The sequence below is a fragment of the Phalacrocorax aristotelis genome, chromosome 4, assembly GCF_949628215.1.
Source record: "Phalacrocorax aristotelis chromosome 4, bGulAri2.1, whole genome shotgun sequence".
Taxonomy (NCBI): Eukaryota; Metazoa; Chordata; class Aves; order Suliformes; family Phalacrocoracidae; genus Phalacrocorax; species Phalacrocorax aristotelis.
This window is the reverse complement of record NC_134279.1, coordinates 54120871-54139041: the sequence shown is the minus strand read 5'-3', so window position 1 is coordinate 54139041 and position 18171 is coordinate 54120871. Positions and strand designations below refer to the sequence as shown.

Sequence of the window (18171 nt, the reverse complement as noted above, 5' to 3'; positions counted from 1 at the left end):
AGAATTGCATATTGCCATATCCTTTCTTTCAGTCAGAGGTCTTACTAGCACCTGATGCTTTTATCCAGCTTCCTGTGTCTGTGAATCTTAGAGGAATCAAAGATTTTTGAGAACTCTTCTTATTGTTAAATCTGGTTTGAAATCTACTGATATTTACAGAATTTTTACTGAATCTTAATGTTTATGGAAATTTACTGGGGGGAGTGTCATGGGCATTTGCACAACTACTGCATTTACCTGAGCGTTGTCATTTTAAGGAATTAAGTTCAAAAGGACTTAGTAAGGAACTAAGAAGAATGCTCAGTGAGAAGTGAAAATAGATGGAGAAACTTTGGGGAGTATTCGAGTGGGAAAGTGAAGGACTTGTTTATAGAAGAGACTAATTTAAGGTGGAGCCCCTTTCCTTATTTTCTCCCTTTTTTCCTTGCATTCTTTTGCTTGACTTGTTCTGAAATCATGCGGAGCAATTTCTTTGCTATTCTGTTTGCAGAGGGATTCTTAAAAGTTTGTTAATACTCTTACTTATAAGCAAGGAAGTAACATTATTATTTCTGTGCAACGACTTTGTGTGGGGATTTATAGGGTTTAAATCCTCATAGAAGAGGTTGCTTTCTTCAGTTGCTGCTGCTGATTTTAAAACTACTAACTCCTGCTGCCTGGCAAGCTCCAGCTTTCATCAGCGATTGTCGTATACAAAATGGTGCAACCTAGAAAACAGAAGAGAAGAGATTTAAAGATTAAATAATTCTATGCACTTTTCCAAGTTTTTGTTCACAAACATAAAAAATAGGGTGTCTGAGGAGACAATATGCTACTGCTGTGGGAATTTTGTGATGTTTCCTTACTGCAGGGTGGGACAGAAGGGAGAGGAACGTGGTGCTAATGCTAACTGTGGTTTTAAGCTGCGTTAAAACCTTTCTGATAAAATAAGATAGGTAATGCATTGCAAGTTTTTAGAAAGTAATTATTTTAATTGTAATTGTGATACAGAAAAGGTGATCTAAGTTGTATATTATTAAAAGCATGAGAGGAACCCCCACAGACACCCCAAACACACTTGGTGCAGGGATGTCATATAGGTGTACTGGACTATTCTTCTGAAACCCCTCACCTGCTGAGCTTTTAAAGGTGAAAGAAATCCACATGTGTTACAGATTCAGCAACTAGGTTTGGCTTTACTCTTGTGGTTTACAGACAGGTTTATGACATACACTTGTTCAGAAGGTCTCCTTCAACATCCTTCCGTGCTTCAAGTAGATTTGAAAGTAACGATTAAGAGCTGTGGATTTGGTTTCTTCAGGCTTGTGTTTTAATTGTGCTGTTGCCAGCTCTTTATCTTCAAAGCTGTTCCTAAAATAGAATCTACCATCCCTTCTAGGTTCAGTGGAGGAGGAGGAAAAAAACTACTCTTGCCCAATATTAAACTGGGACTACTTGCCAGAAAACTTAACTATTCCAAATATAAAACATCCTCCAAAAGCCCCTTTGAAAAAGGATCTTGCTTTGAAGTTAGATCTCTTTTTCTGAATTCGTTCAGTCTTGTGATTCAAATCTTTTTTGAGGAACGAGTCCTGGAACAATTCAAAGAGCCAAATGGAGAAAATTCTCAAATACTCCTGGGAGATCACTGGCTGTGACAAAAAATGCTGGTTTTTGTTTGCTTCGTTTATTGCTATGTTGGAGTATTTTAAATCTAAAGAAGAACATGGATGCTTCTGTTTAACAGGCTTTAAAAGTTGTTTTATGTGTTTTGGCTTAAGAGTGTTGTTAAAATGTGACATGTATTTGTGATATTAAAAAATTATTCTGAAGTATTGAACTTCTGTTGTATAACTTTGGGAAGTTTAACTGCCTAGACTTATACCAGGGCTTAGCAGGTAAACTAACTGTAGATCTGCTCAGCCCCAGTAATCTAAGTGTGTGCTTTTTATCTTGTGATAAAGGAGAGAGACTTTGGCTTAGTTTAGCCTGTGGCAAAAGAAGTTTTTACACCGAGTTATATTACGTTGTTGTGGGCTATTACACAGTGCTAATTTGCAACGTGTTGTTAAGCTGTGGCAGTGTTGTTATGTTTGATTCCTTACTCCTCAAGCAGAGCACATGTGACATTGCTTTCCTTTAGTAAAACCTATTTGGTTTCTGTAAATATTTACCAGCCTTGAGTTAGTAGGATGGTATACAATGTCCTGAAAGCAATTTTGAGCACATTAGGTAAAGTGCTGCACTAATGTCAAAAGCAATGCAAATGACACACAAGTCAATATTTAGGTTTAGGCCAGATGTATCTTAGTGGCAGTACAACGTGTTATAGGGATGTGACATGATCTACACTAAGTCACCTTCTTGCACTGGTACTCAAGTTTTGTCCCTATGTTGCAAGAAATGACTCGATATTTCAGAGTATATTTTTTTCTCAGAAGTAATTGGCTGATGATACTTCAAGTATATTTTCATACACTGTGTTAGTAGAAGGCAGAAGAGTGAAGACTTGAGATGCTTAGTTTTCCATTAACTGAAGGTTATGACTTTTTTGTTTCTTGTTTTGTGTCACACTCCTGTGTTAGTGAAGAAGGTGAGGAAAAAACCTTTGTTTAGATCTTTTTAGCAATACTTCCTAACTTGGTATGTAGAAGAATGTTTCTTCCATTATGATACCAAAAAGTAAATTAGCTTCTGTCTTAAAATGATACAACCATTAATCATGACTTTTTAAGTGCTTTTTAAAGACTTGTGAGGAAAAAATGTCTATGTGGGTTTTTTTAATATAATACCTTCCATTAACCAATTAATTAGAATTATTTGGACGTTTGGTCTCTGGATATTAGTTGTATTCAGTCTGTCTCAATTTTGTTTGAATGGCGGCCAAGTAAAAATTTTTATTTGGTTTTTGATCTTGTGATGACATTTTTATTTGTATCTCTGCACAAGATAAAATTCTGAGGAATATATTAATTGTTTAACTGGTATTTCTTCCTTTTTGTAAAGACTATTAGCTGATGGCTTTCCAGGCAATTCTGTACACAGTACTGAGAGCCATGTTCAGTGCTAAAAATATACTGGTTTTAGTGCAGCAATTGAAATTTTTTTAAGGATAAGGTAGAGTTAATAAATTAATGAAATTGAGAGAACTTCTGAGATTTTTTGTAGCTTGTGTTCTTAACATTGCTGTTAAGACGAATTTTAAGTATGTTTTTATGTATATATTTCCTATGTTGCAGGCTCATGAAGAATCTGTTAAGATGCACAATTAACCAAAAATGTTGACTAGAAAATACTGTAACTATGCAACAGTTTGAGTTCCCAGTCTTCCTTTTCCTTCAGAAAATTCCATGAAGAGTATTTGGTCTTCTAAATGTTACACTGCCAAAGTTTTTATGGTGTGATTTCCAGTGTTGTTAACAGTGATAGTACACATTGGAAAGCTTGTGTGCTGCTGAAGAGAAAATGGCTCATGCAGTTTATAAATTTGGCTTTTGGGGTTCACTGTCTCCTGATTTACAGTTTGGCTAAGAGATTGGATTTTAAATTTTCAGGATTGGACAGCAACTTCAATTTTGTTCACAATTTGTTTAATCCTATAGGATTAATGCTGGTAAGAATTCATGTCAGTGAAATCACAGCAATTAGTGAACTGATTAGTCTTCCTTAGCTTGTATATTCCTTCATTTTGTCCTTCTGCCAAGGCAATTTGGGAGCAGTTGGCTTTTCCAGACATTATAATATGTAGATGTAGTTGAATGTTGCTGCCATACAATAGTCTTTTAGTTCTGCTGTTGAACTAACAATATATATATATAAAATCAATCATGCAGTTGCCAGTACATCTAGGATATTCTCTGAATGATGAAGTCTGGAACTTGAATGAGATGGGTTTTAATTTAAGTGGGCCTGGCTGCTGTTCTGTCTGGATGTTTATGCAGTTATGGCAAAACTGATGAAAGTACTTGGCAAAGTTTTCTGTTCTCTCCCCATCCCCCTCGCCAAAGTCTTGTGGTGACTTGTCGGATTGAAAGTACTTATTTTTTAATGAAGTAGAGTTGCTCATAACTGAAAGAGCTTTATGCCTGGTAGTCTGTTTTCTGACAATATTCTTTTAGCCCAGTTTATTATTTTCATGTAACAGTGTTTTGTGCGTTCAACTGAGGTAAAGCTAGTTCTTTGCAAAGTATGAAAAGCTAATGTCCTTTAAAGTGTATGAATGGTTTTACCTAGAATTCGTTCCTTTCATAATCAAGTAAGATAGGTTTATATGTTGAGGCAGTATATTTTGCTAGGTCAGCTAACTTAGTTGGGAACATTTTCTCAGCTGTAGGTTTCTAACAGCACAGCTAGGTCTGAAAACCGGAAAAGTTAGAACAGGTTTTGTATGTGTTTGTATCAAAGGATGCTCCTTTCTCAGATATTTACAGGAAAATAGAGTACCGAACAATTTTTTTTTTTCCCCTCCAAGTAGCAGCTGTATGATTAATTGCAGCGTGGCATAGCACTGACTGAAAAGTCTGTAGTGCTTACTGTTGCTAGAATATTTTGTCCATGTGGACCTACTATTTCCTATAGTAAGCTATTAAAGGCCAGAGGCCAACTGTACTTCCTTTCATCCAGTCATGCAACATAAAATAGTGCAAATATATTCTATGGAATGTTACTTTCCTTCTGGATACGAAACATTTTAGTGTTACAGATTTAACTCTAATCTTAAGACCCAGAGTCATTCTTCATTATTTTTGTCTCTAATTAAATAAGATCCTGAAGAATAGAAATTTAAATAAAAAGACAGATTTCAGAAGGCTTGCATAAAATCTTAAAAATTGGTATTAATGTGAGATCTTGATCTGAGGACACAGAAAATAAGTTATCATTCTTCTTGATCGTGTATGTGGTGATAGCTCAATCTGATTTTAGATCTACAGATAATAAACATAATCTATTACTGTAACTGATATATTATTTGTTGTCTTTTTAGGTATACCAATAACAGTGCCACCACCAGGTAAACTTGCAAGAATTTTTTTCCACATTTGGTTAAGAAATGAAAACTTAACTGATGTGCAACTTACAAACTTCCTTTTACTTATATAGATGAAAGTTCATAAATACAAAATTATAATTATAGATGTAGACTCAGTTATTCTGAAACCAAGCAGAAAAGAAAATGTATGAAAATGCTGTTGGCTAGTGGACCTAATCAGCCAGTTTCTTAGATGTGTGCTTCTTTCTTTTCTTTCCATTCTTTTTTTTCAGCTATGCAGAAAATAGTTGTGATTGTTGTTTATTAAGTGTTGTTAGATACTCAGGAATTTTCCTATGCTTCTAAATTATTCTATTTTTAAGAATAACTGGAATTTGATTTGAAGCACTGACGGTATGTTTTATACTCTGCGTTTATTAAGCTGGAAAGTAGTTCTCAGTCTTATAAAATAAAACCCATTTACACAGTAAGAAACAATGTTTGCGTTGTACTCCCTGGAATTTGTTTGCCATTGTATGCTTAGCCTAGTTCTTCTATGTGCTTATGTTTCTGTTTTGGGTGGGTTTTTTTCTTTTTTTTTTTTTCCCCCTCACCTAATTTGTTATTACAGGCTTTCCACCACCACCTGGCGGTCCTCCACCTTCCCTCATACCCACAATAGAAAGGTGATTATCTGTTTGAAATCTTACAAAGCAATATATCAGTATTTTGAAACTGAAATAAATTAGTAAGGACTCTCACACTACCCAGTGTTTTATGGGTTTTATCTGGGAGCAGGGAGACAGTTTCAGGTTTTTACAGTATTTTTACAGAAATGTTACTAGTCTCACCTGTCTGACAATATTCTTTTGATAGGTTACTTGGCCACTTATTAGTTTAGTTGAGTTATGACACTATATCAATGCCAAGACTTAAGAACAAAGTCAAGCTAATGATTGTTAAACTATTCTTTAGTAGTCTGAAGGCTACTTTAAGTGAACTGCATACTTGTCAGCTACGGTATCATTTTGTATAAAGGATTTGGCCATAGATTCAAGCTCTCATAAACTATAGGAAATGCCAGAGTTCCACGGAATCCAAATTTGTATTTCTACTGTGTTTGTTCTAAGTTTTCAGCTTTAATAAGCCTAACAGTATATATGTATATGTATATTTACATATATATCTAAAAATAAAAAAGGGCAGAAGAAAAAGTCATCCAGCACAGTCCTTGAAAAGTATTTCTAGTTTGCTAGAGGCCAAAACCAGGTCATGTACGAAGCTCACTTAAGAAGATGGTGCAAGCCTCTTGCCAGTCCTTTGGATTTCACTGAAGGAAGGTGCACCATCTGTTCCTTTGAAACTGAAAATTCTATTAACATACACGCTACAGGATGGTAAATCTCTGAGAAAGTCCTCATCTGATTTAATTCAGAAAAAACCCTAAATGGAGGCATTTGATGTGCATGAAAGTAAATTTTTTATTTTAAACAGACAGTTGCTGTGAGTGACTGCTAAGCAGTGGTCATTGCATTTACTTGTAGTGACTATTTCTATAGTTTAGGAAATATGTGAAAAAGTCAAATTTATTGTGGAAACTGGGAACTAAATCTCATACTTTTAAATGTTAAGATGTTGCATTGGCCTTTCATTATCATTTAAAACAAGCTAACCCAAAACTTATTTCTTAATGTTAAAGTGCCTTCAAGAGCAGAAGTAGCACTTAGGTTAAATACTGCAAAGATAATTCATTCACATTATGTAGGAAGTGCTAAAAGTCATGAAAGAAATATATATGTATGAGTTATGTCCTGTGCACAAATCATCCTTTTTAACCTTTCTGGTTTTTACCTACTTGAGTTGGCTACCACTGAAAGAAGGCAGCCTAGAAAATGTGTACCTGATTTAATGGTTTATTTATAGAACTACACATTTGAACTCCACCTGTTCTTAGATATGCTCACATATCTACTTTTTAACAGAAAGAACAAGAATGGCTTCATTTCTGAAGCAATTGGAGATTACGCTCAGAAACATGATACAAAAAACATTTGAAATAGAAAATTCATTGAAAATACAAAAGAACAGCTTTGATGATACAGATATTATTTTGTTTAAAATTTTAAGAAGAGAGAATGATATTTTCACCTCCTGTGGTAAAATATTAAATATGCATATTTGTGTTGATAGCTTCCTTAATTAGTAATGCTCAAAATGGAGGGCTTAAATCCATTTTCTTTTAGTCTGTATGGTGGTAGGAATTCAGGGGAATAATAGTAAAAGCATATATTTATTGATGGAGGTAGCTTCAATGGTAAAACTGGATTTTACATGTGTTTTCTTCTCAACAGTGGACATTCTTCTGGCTATGATGGTCGTTCTGTTCGTGCATTTTCATATGGCAGTGGTGAGTAAGCTTTTGCTGGCTTTGAAGATTTTGACTAGTGCTGTATCAAATTGTTTGATAGACTTATCAGGGTTTTAGCTAAGAGACTGAACAGGTCCTTTCAATAATTCATTGCAAAAGCTTGTTGCCTACTACGGTAAACAGATATACGCTGTTGTAAATTTAACAGCTGTCGGTAAATACTATTGTTTTGCTTACTTATTTGTATGCTGAATATCTTTCAACGCTGCTTTTGCAGACTTGTGATTTTGAAAAAAAATACACCATAATATGGACCACAAGTCAGGGAGAATTTTCCAAGAAATAGTAGAGTTTAGAAGCAGGAGAACAAGTATTGTTGAGATAGCATCACAATTTTAACCAGCAAAGACCAATCATTGGGAAGTTCTGAGTGATGTACCTCTCCTTTGAAAAACTGTATGTCTAAGATAGTAAAATCTTCAGCTATCCTGCTGGAAAGTCAGTCTTTCTGGTTTTTTGGTTAATGTTGTGGAAAAAATCTGAACCTGAAAAACATCACTTTCTGGTTTTATAGTAAGAGTGAACTAAAATAGAAGTTTCATTATGTGCAATCAAATAGACATCCACAGAATCTACAGTGAGTTTAGAACTGTTACTTACCACAGCTCTGCTTCTTGAGCCAAAATAGTGATAGCAGTACTAAGGTGTCAGCTTCTTCCTGACTAGCCTGAATTGGGAAGGTAAAATAAACGTAGAATCGCAGAATGGTTTGGGTTGGAAGGGACCATCAAAGATCATCTAGTCCAAACCACCGTCTGCCATGGGGAGAGGCATCTTTCGCTCGATCAGGTTGCTCAAAGTCCCATCCAACCTGATCCTGAACACTTCCAATGATGGGGCATTCCCAGCTTCTCTGGGCAACCTGTTCCAGTGCCTCACCACCCTAATCAGAAAGAATTTCTTCCTTACATCCAATCTCAACCTATCCTTTTTCACTTTAGAAATATGGCCCCTTATCCTGTTGCTACAGGCTCTGGTAAAAAGTCTCTCCTGACCTTTCTTATAAGCCCTCTTTAAGTATTGAAAGGCTGCAATAAGGTCTCCCAGAGCCTTCTCTTTTTCAGGCTGAACAACGTAGAAGAGATGATCCAACTCTCTGATAATTTTTCGTGGCCCTCCTCTGGACCTGCTCTAGCATGTCTGTCTTGTACTGGGGGCCCAAGAGCTGGATGCAGTACTCCAGGTGCGGTCTCATGAGAGTGCACAGAGAGAATCACCTCCCTCAACCTGCTGGCCACACCTCTTTTTATGCAGCCCAGGATATGATTGGTTTTCTGGGCTGCAAACTCACATTGCCGGCTCACACTTAATTTTTCGTTCACCACTGGTGGACCCCCAAGTCCTTCTCCTCAAGGCTGTTCTCAGTCAATTCATCACCCAGTTGTACTGACATTGAGGATTGCCCCAACCCAGGTGCAGGATCTTGCGTGTTGCCAATTACTGCTTCAGTGCATCTGCCATCCAGGCCCATGCCTAGTGACTTCTCTTTCAGCTGACTTTTGAGTCAGTATCTTCTGAGGCACAAAGACGATGTTTGCCTTATGCTGTGACACCATGCAGCATTAAATTTTTAAACCGTCTCCAAAACTATTAACTGTTCAAAGCTCCCTCTCTTCCTCTTTTAAAAATAAAATCAAAGTTAAACTTTGAAAGTGTATTTCTTTTTGCAGAAAGTTTTGGAATAATCCATGTAGAAATACTAAAAGTGACAAATTACTTCATTCTAAGTAATAAAGGCAGAGCACCAGTTCATAGTAGAAAGTAAGCTTCTTGTGTGTTATAATTACTGGCAAAAATCTAGATATAAAAATGTGTAGAGTATCAAATAACTGGTTTATCTCAGGTTATTGGGGTGGAAATGACATAATTCTGTGTGATGAGAATTACTGCAGATGTGGGGGAGTGACCAAAATTTATCATAAAAGTTTGTACTACTGTTAATAAGAGTAATCATTTTGTAGTATACATTTAAAGTTAAACTTGAGTTCGCACTTTAGATCAGAATATTCTGGCAGCATATTCAAGTCTTGTAGACCATACGTATGTTGTTGACATAGTGGCAAGACAAGGAAATTAGCAGTCTTCAAAGTCCAGCTGTTTTTTTGCTATTTCTGGCTGCTTTCCTTAGAAGAATTTCAGGTTTTGGCAGTATAATGAACAACATACTATTGTATTAGGTTGGTTTTTTTTCTGTTAACTCCTCATTTTCTCTGTAGCCCTGAAGTGAAACAGTGTCAAGCATTTTGTTAGAGGCAAAACCTCATATAAATGCTTTTTTAAAGAATTATAATGCTTTTCATTGCAAATGTATTTTAACAATGAAGTGTGTTTTCCTGCTCCACTGCCTGCTCAAAAGGTCTTTTGTATTCCTCCTTTGGACGCTTGGCAAAGTGCTGTCTTAAGCTCCTGCCAAAGCTTTCTGGAGCAGGCATACCCAAGACGTTGTAGGCAAGGCAGTCTGAACATAGCTGTCGGGACAAGCCACTGGTTTTATAACTCGACAGTGTTAAATACAGCATCAGTAATGCACTTTACATTGTTCAGTGGATATTTGTGTTAATTATACTATTAATGTCTCTTCATGACACCATGGAGTCAAGTGAATATTGTTCTCATATTATAGATAATGAAGTGGAACTCAAAACAAACGATTTATTGAAGGCTATGTTATCATTGGCTAGCAAAGCAGATAAGCAGAAAGTGGGAAGTCCTCTGTACTGTAAGTCCACTAGAGAGTGCTGTTTCCAGTTAAATACTACAGCCTTTATTTTTCAGTAACAGGATGCATTCACAGGCCTTCTGGAGAGGGAGAGCAGGACAGAGCAATTGGGGCATTTAAGAATAGTAGTTATTTATTACATCAGAGTTGGCAGAAGGCAATGGAGAAGCATGGCCCTTCTCTCTTCCCATTGCTGGTTACCTAAAAAAGCTTGAGAGACAGTGTTGTGACTTCCTTCTTAACTTCTTAAGTATATCATCTTTTAGATCAAGATAATACACTTAATTTTCTGAAACTAATATATTTTAGTGGTAATAGTGGATGTGGTGGATATTCATTAGAAATAGTGTGTTACCAAGCATAAATGAGAGTGCTATTTCTTCTCCCCAGAATGAAGTTATGAAAGATATTTCTAAAGCTGCTGTTACTTTCTGTAATTAGAGAAGTATGGCAAAGCACAGTATAGAATATAAATTAGTGAGTGAGAACATTGTAACTAATATTTTAAATACAACGATTTTAAAGGACAAAAAAAATAGTACCACTTAAATATTAATTTGGAAGCATCCTTTCTCCCTGTTTTTCTGAACTGTACTTTCAGAGTCACTGAGTTTCAAAGGCAGTTTTGTTTTCTGGTTGGTTTTGCTTTGTTGTTCTCCCAAAACAAAGCCATTTGACCACATAAAATCAGACTCTTACAGCAAATTTTGCACAATATTTTTTCCCCAAAAGGATTTAGATGTCCTTTGTGGTGTATATCCTGGTTCTGCACATACTCATAATGAGTATTTAAATGAGTGCCAGGGGCCTTTATTAGCATCATGGAAAAAATGCAGTATTTGCTCAGAATTAACTTTTATGTGAAAGGGGAAAATTGGAAAATACCATTGGAGGAGGCTGACAAATGTCTGTGTTTTCATGCATACGTAGTATTACAGTTTTTATATGGTATCTGATTTTGTTCTTTCTAATACCCACATCTTTTTCTTTAGTCACCTTTCCGCACCTTGCAGGTTCTGCTCCTTCATGGTCTAGTCTTATGGACACCAGCAAACAATGGGATTACTATGCACGAAGAGAGAAGGATAGGGAACGTGAGAGAGAGCGATCCCGAGATCGGGATCGCGACCGGGACCGAGACAGAGATCGAGAACGTACCAGAGACAGGGAAAGGGACCGAGATCACAGTCCGACTCCAAGTGTGTTCAACAGGTTAGTGAACTATCTTAAGTATGCTGTAACCCTGTTCAAAACCATCTTTCTGTATTGAATAGTATACTTAAGCTGAAGGCTAAATGTTAACGTTGTATATTCCAAAGAGCTAGAGGGTGTGGCTTTCTCCCCTTCCCCCTTTTCTCTTGGAAACTGTAATTAAATTTCGAAATGCAAAACGGGTGCAAAAACAACAGTATAGGCCCAAACTGGACATAGTGCTTTCAGGTTAAAAGTGTGATTTAAGCCCTGTGTATGAGTGAGATATCCAGCTCTCTTTGACATCAGTAGTTCTAGAAAAATCTACAGAAGTACTAAATGAATCTTAGTTGTGAATTCAGGGCTAAGAGCAATGTGGTGCAACATTTGACCTTAATTTAATTGTGTTATTGGCTGCTAAAATGGTTAGTTTCTTTGTTAGCACTGGCTGGATAATAATCTGCCCAATCTTTTTTTAAAACTATTCTTTCAAGGTCAAGAACTTCTTTTCATTTTCAGGCAGATGATGAAAATAATGGCAGATAGCTTTATTCAGCTTTAAACTGTCTAATTGCGTGAAAAAAAAAAGAAAAAAAGCTGCAACTGTTCTGTTTTCATGTACACAACTACAAAGCATTTAACGTTAAGCTCACTATGACTCCATAGAGTAGAGGTCTATCGGCTTGCCAGATTTATCTAAATTTACTTTGCTCGTTATTTGCTAAGTATTTTGGAGTGAGCGTCTTGACGCTTTTCTCTGTGTTTTTCGTTAAGTTTCAATTTTTGCAGAATATGTATGTTAGCTGTTAAGCAGATTCTTTTTACCAGTGGTTTTATGCTGTGGGGAATGAATGCACCCGGAGTCATCATTAACTTCAGTTGAGAGATGACATTTTTTGCATGATGATTGTTCGCTGAAGACCCAAACTGGGTGCAAGATGGGATTTTCCATGTGTGCAGATGTGGTGATGTCCTCTCCCGTGTGCATGTGCTGTGTTCCAGGGTCAGTTTCTGAGAACTCAAGACCAATCTAAACATCTGTTTCTCAGACAGCTTGATTGAAGGCCAGAAAGAAGCCTGGTCATTCAAGGGTGCTTGAAATGAACCTTAATAGCTTCCAGGCCCACAGAAATCTCTGTGCTGCTGCCAGAATTATCTGTAAAGGAGGGGGAAGAGCAGGCCTCAACTTTATGTGACTAAATTATCCACCATCTGTAGCAAAGCTGTTGCCACATGGCTGTGTAAGAAAATGGGAGGCCCTTAACTAGTATAAGTTGGTTTGGGAGTCACAGAGAAGGTGGGAGAGGCTTAAGCAGAACATGCAGACGTAGTGTTGTGTTTTGTGTTTTTTTTTTTTTAAGAAGGTTTATTTCCAGTTCCATGCACTTAAAATAAAATGAAACGAGCTATGAGGAAGAGAATGTGAACTATTTTAGTGACTGCACAGATGCATTACTTTTATTTAAATTCTCTTTGTTTAAACTTAAATGACACTGTGATGAGATTTGGAGTAAGCATAATCTTTAGCTTTTCACTGCTCAGAAATGACTGCTTTCTATGTTTTTAGTGGTTCTTTTCCAATTAAAAAACTGTATTTGTGCTATAGTATTTCTTTAAATTGAAAGAAAATTGGATTATTTTTACTCTATTAGTATAACCAAAATGTGGTTTAAAAATGAACCTTCAGCTGCCTTTGTATTATATTCCACCTTTACCCTGCTACCCTCAGATGAAATTGTGCGTTTATACAACGTACCTCACTCTGCCCCCTTAAGATGATGCTCTTCTTTTTGGACTGTTGTCCATTTTGCAAAGACTATGTTTTCTTTTCTGTTTTGATAGTTTCAAGTCAATTAGTTACCACTAAAAGTGTAAACTTTGGAATTTGATCAATGCCTTGCCATTTTGTTTTTCTTCTCAGCAATTTGGGGGGGGGGGGGGGGGGGAGGCAAAACCCAACAACTATATTTATAGGGTCCTGGAACCCAGTAGTCCATGCAGCAGAGCAGACCACGGTCTGTCTGGCTAAAAGCAGCTACAGTAAAGGGCTTGGCGTCCTGTTGGAGAGCAAATTGAATGGGGCTTAGCACTCAATGTGCAATAAAGGTTAAAATGCATTGAGCTGCATTAGGGTATAGCCTGCAGGTGGATAAGGCCGTTATCCCCCTCTTATTTGGCACTGAATACCACGTGTGAAGTATCGTGCCCAGTTGTGGGACCCTTGGTATGAAAAAGAAGACATTGACAGACTGAAGAGTCCAGAGGAGTTAGCAGGGCTAAGGGGATGGAGTTCATTTGTCTTGAAAGGAGAAGGATGAGGAGGGTTCTTAAAGGTGGTTTTCAACTACCTAATGGGTGGTTATCGAGAAGATAGAGCCAGGTTCTTTTTTCAAGGTGCATAGAGAAAGGACAAGGGGTAAGAGTTAAAAAGCCACAGCAAGGGAAATTCCAGTTGGAACTGTGGGGGAGGACATAAAAAAAGTGGTCAGGGAGTAAGACGGGTTGTCCAGAGAGGTCATAGAATCTCCAGCCTTGGAGATACTCAAAACTTGACTAAACAAGGCCCTAAGCAACCTGACCGACTTCTGAGTTAAACCTTTTTGTGGAGGGGGTTAGCCCAAGTGACCTCCAAGAAGTCCCACAGAAGGGTTTAGGCTGGAAGGTTCTTTGTAATAGAGTGTTTGAATACATGGGAAAGTCTTTGAATACAAATATCAGAAGTTAGACAGCTCTACCAAACTGAGCTCTCCTGATCTGTGAAGTTAACAGCCTGTAGTCTGTTTTGAAAAAAGTAACCAAAGGTGTAGACAACAAAGATTTTATGGATTGGACTGTTTGGGGGCTTTTTTCCAGGAGGGCACAGGCAACAATGGGTCGTCTTCCACAGGCCAAAGGTTGTAGCGCTCTCAGGGCAGTCCCTGAAAGGCTTTGAGAACTGTAATGTAAGCCCAAATACAAAATGGGGAGATCACTGGTGTAACGTTGGGTACGTGGCATTTATTCCTGCCCTGAAAGCTTGCAATATACTGGACTTGGCAAACTGATTTTTTGCTTTACTTATAGAAAGGTTGTTTATTTTCAGACATACTTACAAGCTGTTATGGTTTCTTAGTAGTTTGCCAAAACAAGATTTAAAAAGGAGTATAAATAATATTTTTAACCTTTTCTAGAGTGCTTTAAAATAGTTGTGTTAACAGAGCAAATGCAGGTTGTGGGTTAACATTAAAGGTTTTGAATCTCAGCTTTGAAACCAGGCTGTAAGTCTGCAAGTAGCCATCTGATTTCTTACAGCAAGCTCATCAGAAGGCAGTGTTAGATATTTAGATTTTAACTTTTTAATTAGATACTCATCATCAAAATGTTAGTTCAGGGAAGTAGTATTGGATATTGGGAGTAAACTATGTTTGAAATGGTTCTACCTTTTCGTGTCCCTGCAAGCCTGCAGGAAGGTAGGGCTCCTGACTAGTGGCACTCTAAAGGTATGCTAGTACAGGAATCCCATGTCTAACAAAAACTTTAAGTCGTTCAGTTCAGATTTTACCTTTGGTTATAACTTTTGGTAGATTTCAGAACCTGATTTTAATTTAATTTTTAACATTATACTTCTTTTTTTTTTTAATATATTCTAAAACTGAGCTTTATAGCTAGACTTCTCCAGACACATGCTGATATTACGGTGCTGCTTTATTACCCACCAAGTTAAGCCACACTTCGAATGTACATCAAATGAAGACTGTCATTCTGAACTGCAAAACTAACTGCTATGTAAGCTAGGCTAGTTTTCTCTTCAGTATGACTTGTCCTAGAAACTAGCTGTTGATATCAACATTCATCTTTCTGTGATATTTGATAAGAAAACATTGCGAATTGTTGGGTTTTCTCCTTTCTTTGAAGCCCTGAGTTAGTTTCTCATGAGAAGAAATGCTCAGTAGAAATGAACTTGGATTATAAATGTCTCCCCTATGCTTCCCTCCTTCCCTTGATAGTAGAATAGAAACTTGAGGGTAAAACAATGGTAAATGATCGATACGGATAGAAACAGGTTAAAGGCATAGGACTTAAGGTCTCAGCATTGTAAGATTTGGGATCTGTTTTCTCCCTTCTCCCCACCCACAGCTGCTTTGTTCACCTGTCTAGGTCTTTATACATCTCAGTGGAGCAAGTGACACCCTGGACTGTAATCTAGGGTGCCTTAAGCTGGCTGTGGAGTAGTACATAATCAGAATTCATGTTCGGTGGCTGTACTGCCTTCATTTTTTTATAAGTTGATGTGTGTCTGTTGTAGGGTTTTCTTGTGGGAAAGACATGTTAGATTTAACATAGTATTTAAAAAAAGGTGTTTACTACAGTTGAATTTCATTTTTGTCTTAAGCAGAGGACAATACTTAAGGCAAGTGGTAGTGGCATGATGCCTGTGAGGGTGACTGAACACAGGTTGGGCAGAGAAGTTGTGGAGTCTCCATCCTTGAAGATATCCAAAAGCCGTCTGGACATGGTCCTGGGCAGCTGGTGGTTAGGCTGGCCCTGCTTGAGCAGGGGATTGGACCAGCTGACCTCCAGTCATGCCTTCCAACCTCACCCCTTCTATGATCTGTCACAAATGTACTTCACAGGATTTGATCAGTTTACTCTCAGGTCTGTAGTTACAAGTGCGTTGTAAAATCTTATAAATGTTATAAGATTTTATAACAACACAGGCGCTAATCAATGCAGTCATACTACTCTGTGACAAACCGTAACTTTGAGTTCTTTAGTAATAGCTGTAGTTTTCCTGATTTTGATGCGTGAGTATTTTTAATGCCCCTTAGAAAAACAGTATTTTCTGCGGGGTCTTTGATGCTTCTCTACAGTGTCGTAAATTGCTAGTTTTTGAAATTTGCATCATGATATAATCATACAAAGTTTCATAGAAAGACTAGTGCTCTTGCTTCAGGTGTTTCCCCTTCTTGCTCAGAGTTTTCGTGCATAACTGTAATAATCCCTGATGTAATGTCATCACTTGGGAAATGGCCACAGGGTCCAGGCTATGGCAGATAAAATTGTTCTGATCTAAGTTGTCACTGCTCCAGGACATGAGAAATCTCTTTGGGCTTGAGCTGTTCTCCTTTGTGATCTGGCTGATCTGTCCTGCTGCTGTCAGGGACCTCAGGAAGAGACTTTCTTTTATGGTAAATGATGGCAAAGATGGAAAGCATGAAACACTTGGCTTTTGTCAGCTTAATAGTATCTAAATTGTTACCCGTTTCAATTGCTGTCTCAGAACTCCTGGTCACATTGTGCCTTTCCTTAGGACTTGGTAGGGATCTTCCAAACTATGGTTACAAAGACTTCATGTGGTATATAAATAGTTGCAGTAAGTTTGCTTGTATTGAAGTCTAGTTGTTAAATGATACTGGGCACTATATGTGGGTAGGATTTTCTTGGTAGAGAAATGATAAAATGAGCATGCCTTTTTAAGCTATGCTAATGTAGCATTTGAGTGGTGTTGGCTAACTATAGATACTGCTCTTTTTTAAAAAAAAATTTCACTAAACTCTTAGAACTGCCCTTTTCATCAAGTCAAAATATGAAAATACGTTCTTAAAGTAAAGCCTTTCAATTCTTGTGTAGTCTGTAATGTTTAAGGGGCTTTACCAGCATTGTGGCAGGGCAGCACTCATGGTAATCCAAGAGAGGAGCGGAAGCAGAGACAGCATTGGCACTGGAGAGAAATTAATTTTAAAAGCAACTCAAAACATTGAGTATATTTTACTGTTGGTCTCTTTGTACCTAGCTTCTCCTTTCTTGAAGCTGAAATAGATCAGCCCTACCAAAATTTAATTAGCCCAAATGGTATAATAGTCAAAAAGCGTGCTGATGAGTGTTACATGCACTGATCTGAAAACCTTATGGAAATTCATGTAGGATTGTACTTTGTTCACAGTTAGATACAGGTTTAAGCTAACTGCTTGATAACTCCTGTCTAAACTTAACGTCTAAACTTAATGTATTCTTTTTTCCTTCCATTTTTATTGAACAATCCCTTTTCAAAATTGCATTAAGTGTAAGATAAAGAGCTTTAATGTCCTTTTAGCATATGTTGTGGCTGTCATTTAGAAACCCAGAAGCAACATCAAGATTTTTTTGTCGCTTGTCTTTAGAGTGTGTAAGAATTTCTTTTTTAATATATGTATAGTGCTTGGTGCTACTGTTTTGAAAATATCTTCTTTTTTAATCAGTGATGAAGAACGATACAGATACAGAGACTATGCAGAAAGAGGCTATGACCGCCACAGAACAAGTAGAGAGAAAGAAGACCGGCACAGAGACAGAAGACACAGAGAGAAAGAAGAGACTAGACACAAGTCATCTCGAAGGTTTGATTTTTTTTTTTTTTTTTTTTTTTTAACTAGGATACGAAAGACTTGACCAGTTTAAAAAAATAAAGTAAACTTTTAAAAGAACCCTAACCAAACTGGAGTTTTGTGGAAAGGCTGTAAACGCTTAGATGTACTACTTGAAACAAGTCTGCCATATAAACTGTGGACAGACAAAAAGCAGCGTTGGCCCCGACTAACTTCATATTGAGTGATGTATTTGGCAGTCTTAGCTAGTGAACAGAAATTATGAATTTGGGGAAAGAACGGTAAAAATAGTGGGTCAGAAAGAGTGAAGAGAGTGAAGCTGACGTTCGGCAGCATTAATGTAAGAACTCAACAGTGATTCTTAGCAGGTAAAATAACCCTCATGGTCACTTGATAGAAATTGTTCAACTTTATCCTTTCTAAGTTAGAAATAAAGGTTAAGTCTAGGGAACAGGGTCAATAAGGGATTTAACTTTTAAAAGGGATTTTTTAAAAACTAAAAATAATTAAATAATTTCAGATCCCATCCATTTAGAGATGC

At 37.1% G+C, this 18171-nt stretch overlaps 1 protein-coding gene across 10 annotated transcripts in view; it reads left to right on the top strand.

The window, feature by feature from the left end:
- Window positions 1–18171, top strand: part of FIP1L1 (factor interacting with PAPOLA and CPSF1) — a 43035-nt gene that overhangs the window by 24258 nt on the left and 606 nt on the right. For 4 of the 10 annotated variants that reach the window (XM_075091475.1, XM_075091476.1, XM_075091472.1 and 1 more), the window contains 6 exons: window positions 4964–4990; window positions 5580–5634; window positions 7300–7355; window positions 10000–10095; window positions 11088–11307; window positions 17505–17642. In XM_075091475.1, the coding sequence (XP_074947576.1) occupies window positions 4964–4990; window positions 5580–5634; window positions 7300–7355; window positions 10000–10095; window positions 11088–11307; window positions 17505–17642 (592 nt within the window). The remainder of the gene's footprint in view (window positions 1–4963; window positions 4991–5579; window positions 5635–7299; window positions 7356–9999; window positions 10096–11087; window positions 11308–17504; window positions 17643–18171) is intronic. The other 6 variants (XM_075091479.1, XM_075091477.1, XM_075091482.1 and 3 more) reach the window with 3 other exon arrangements.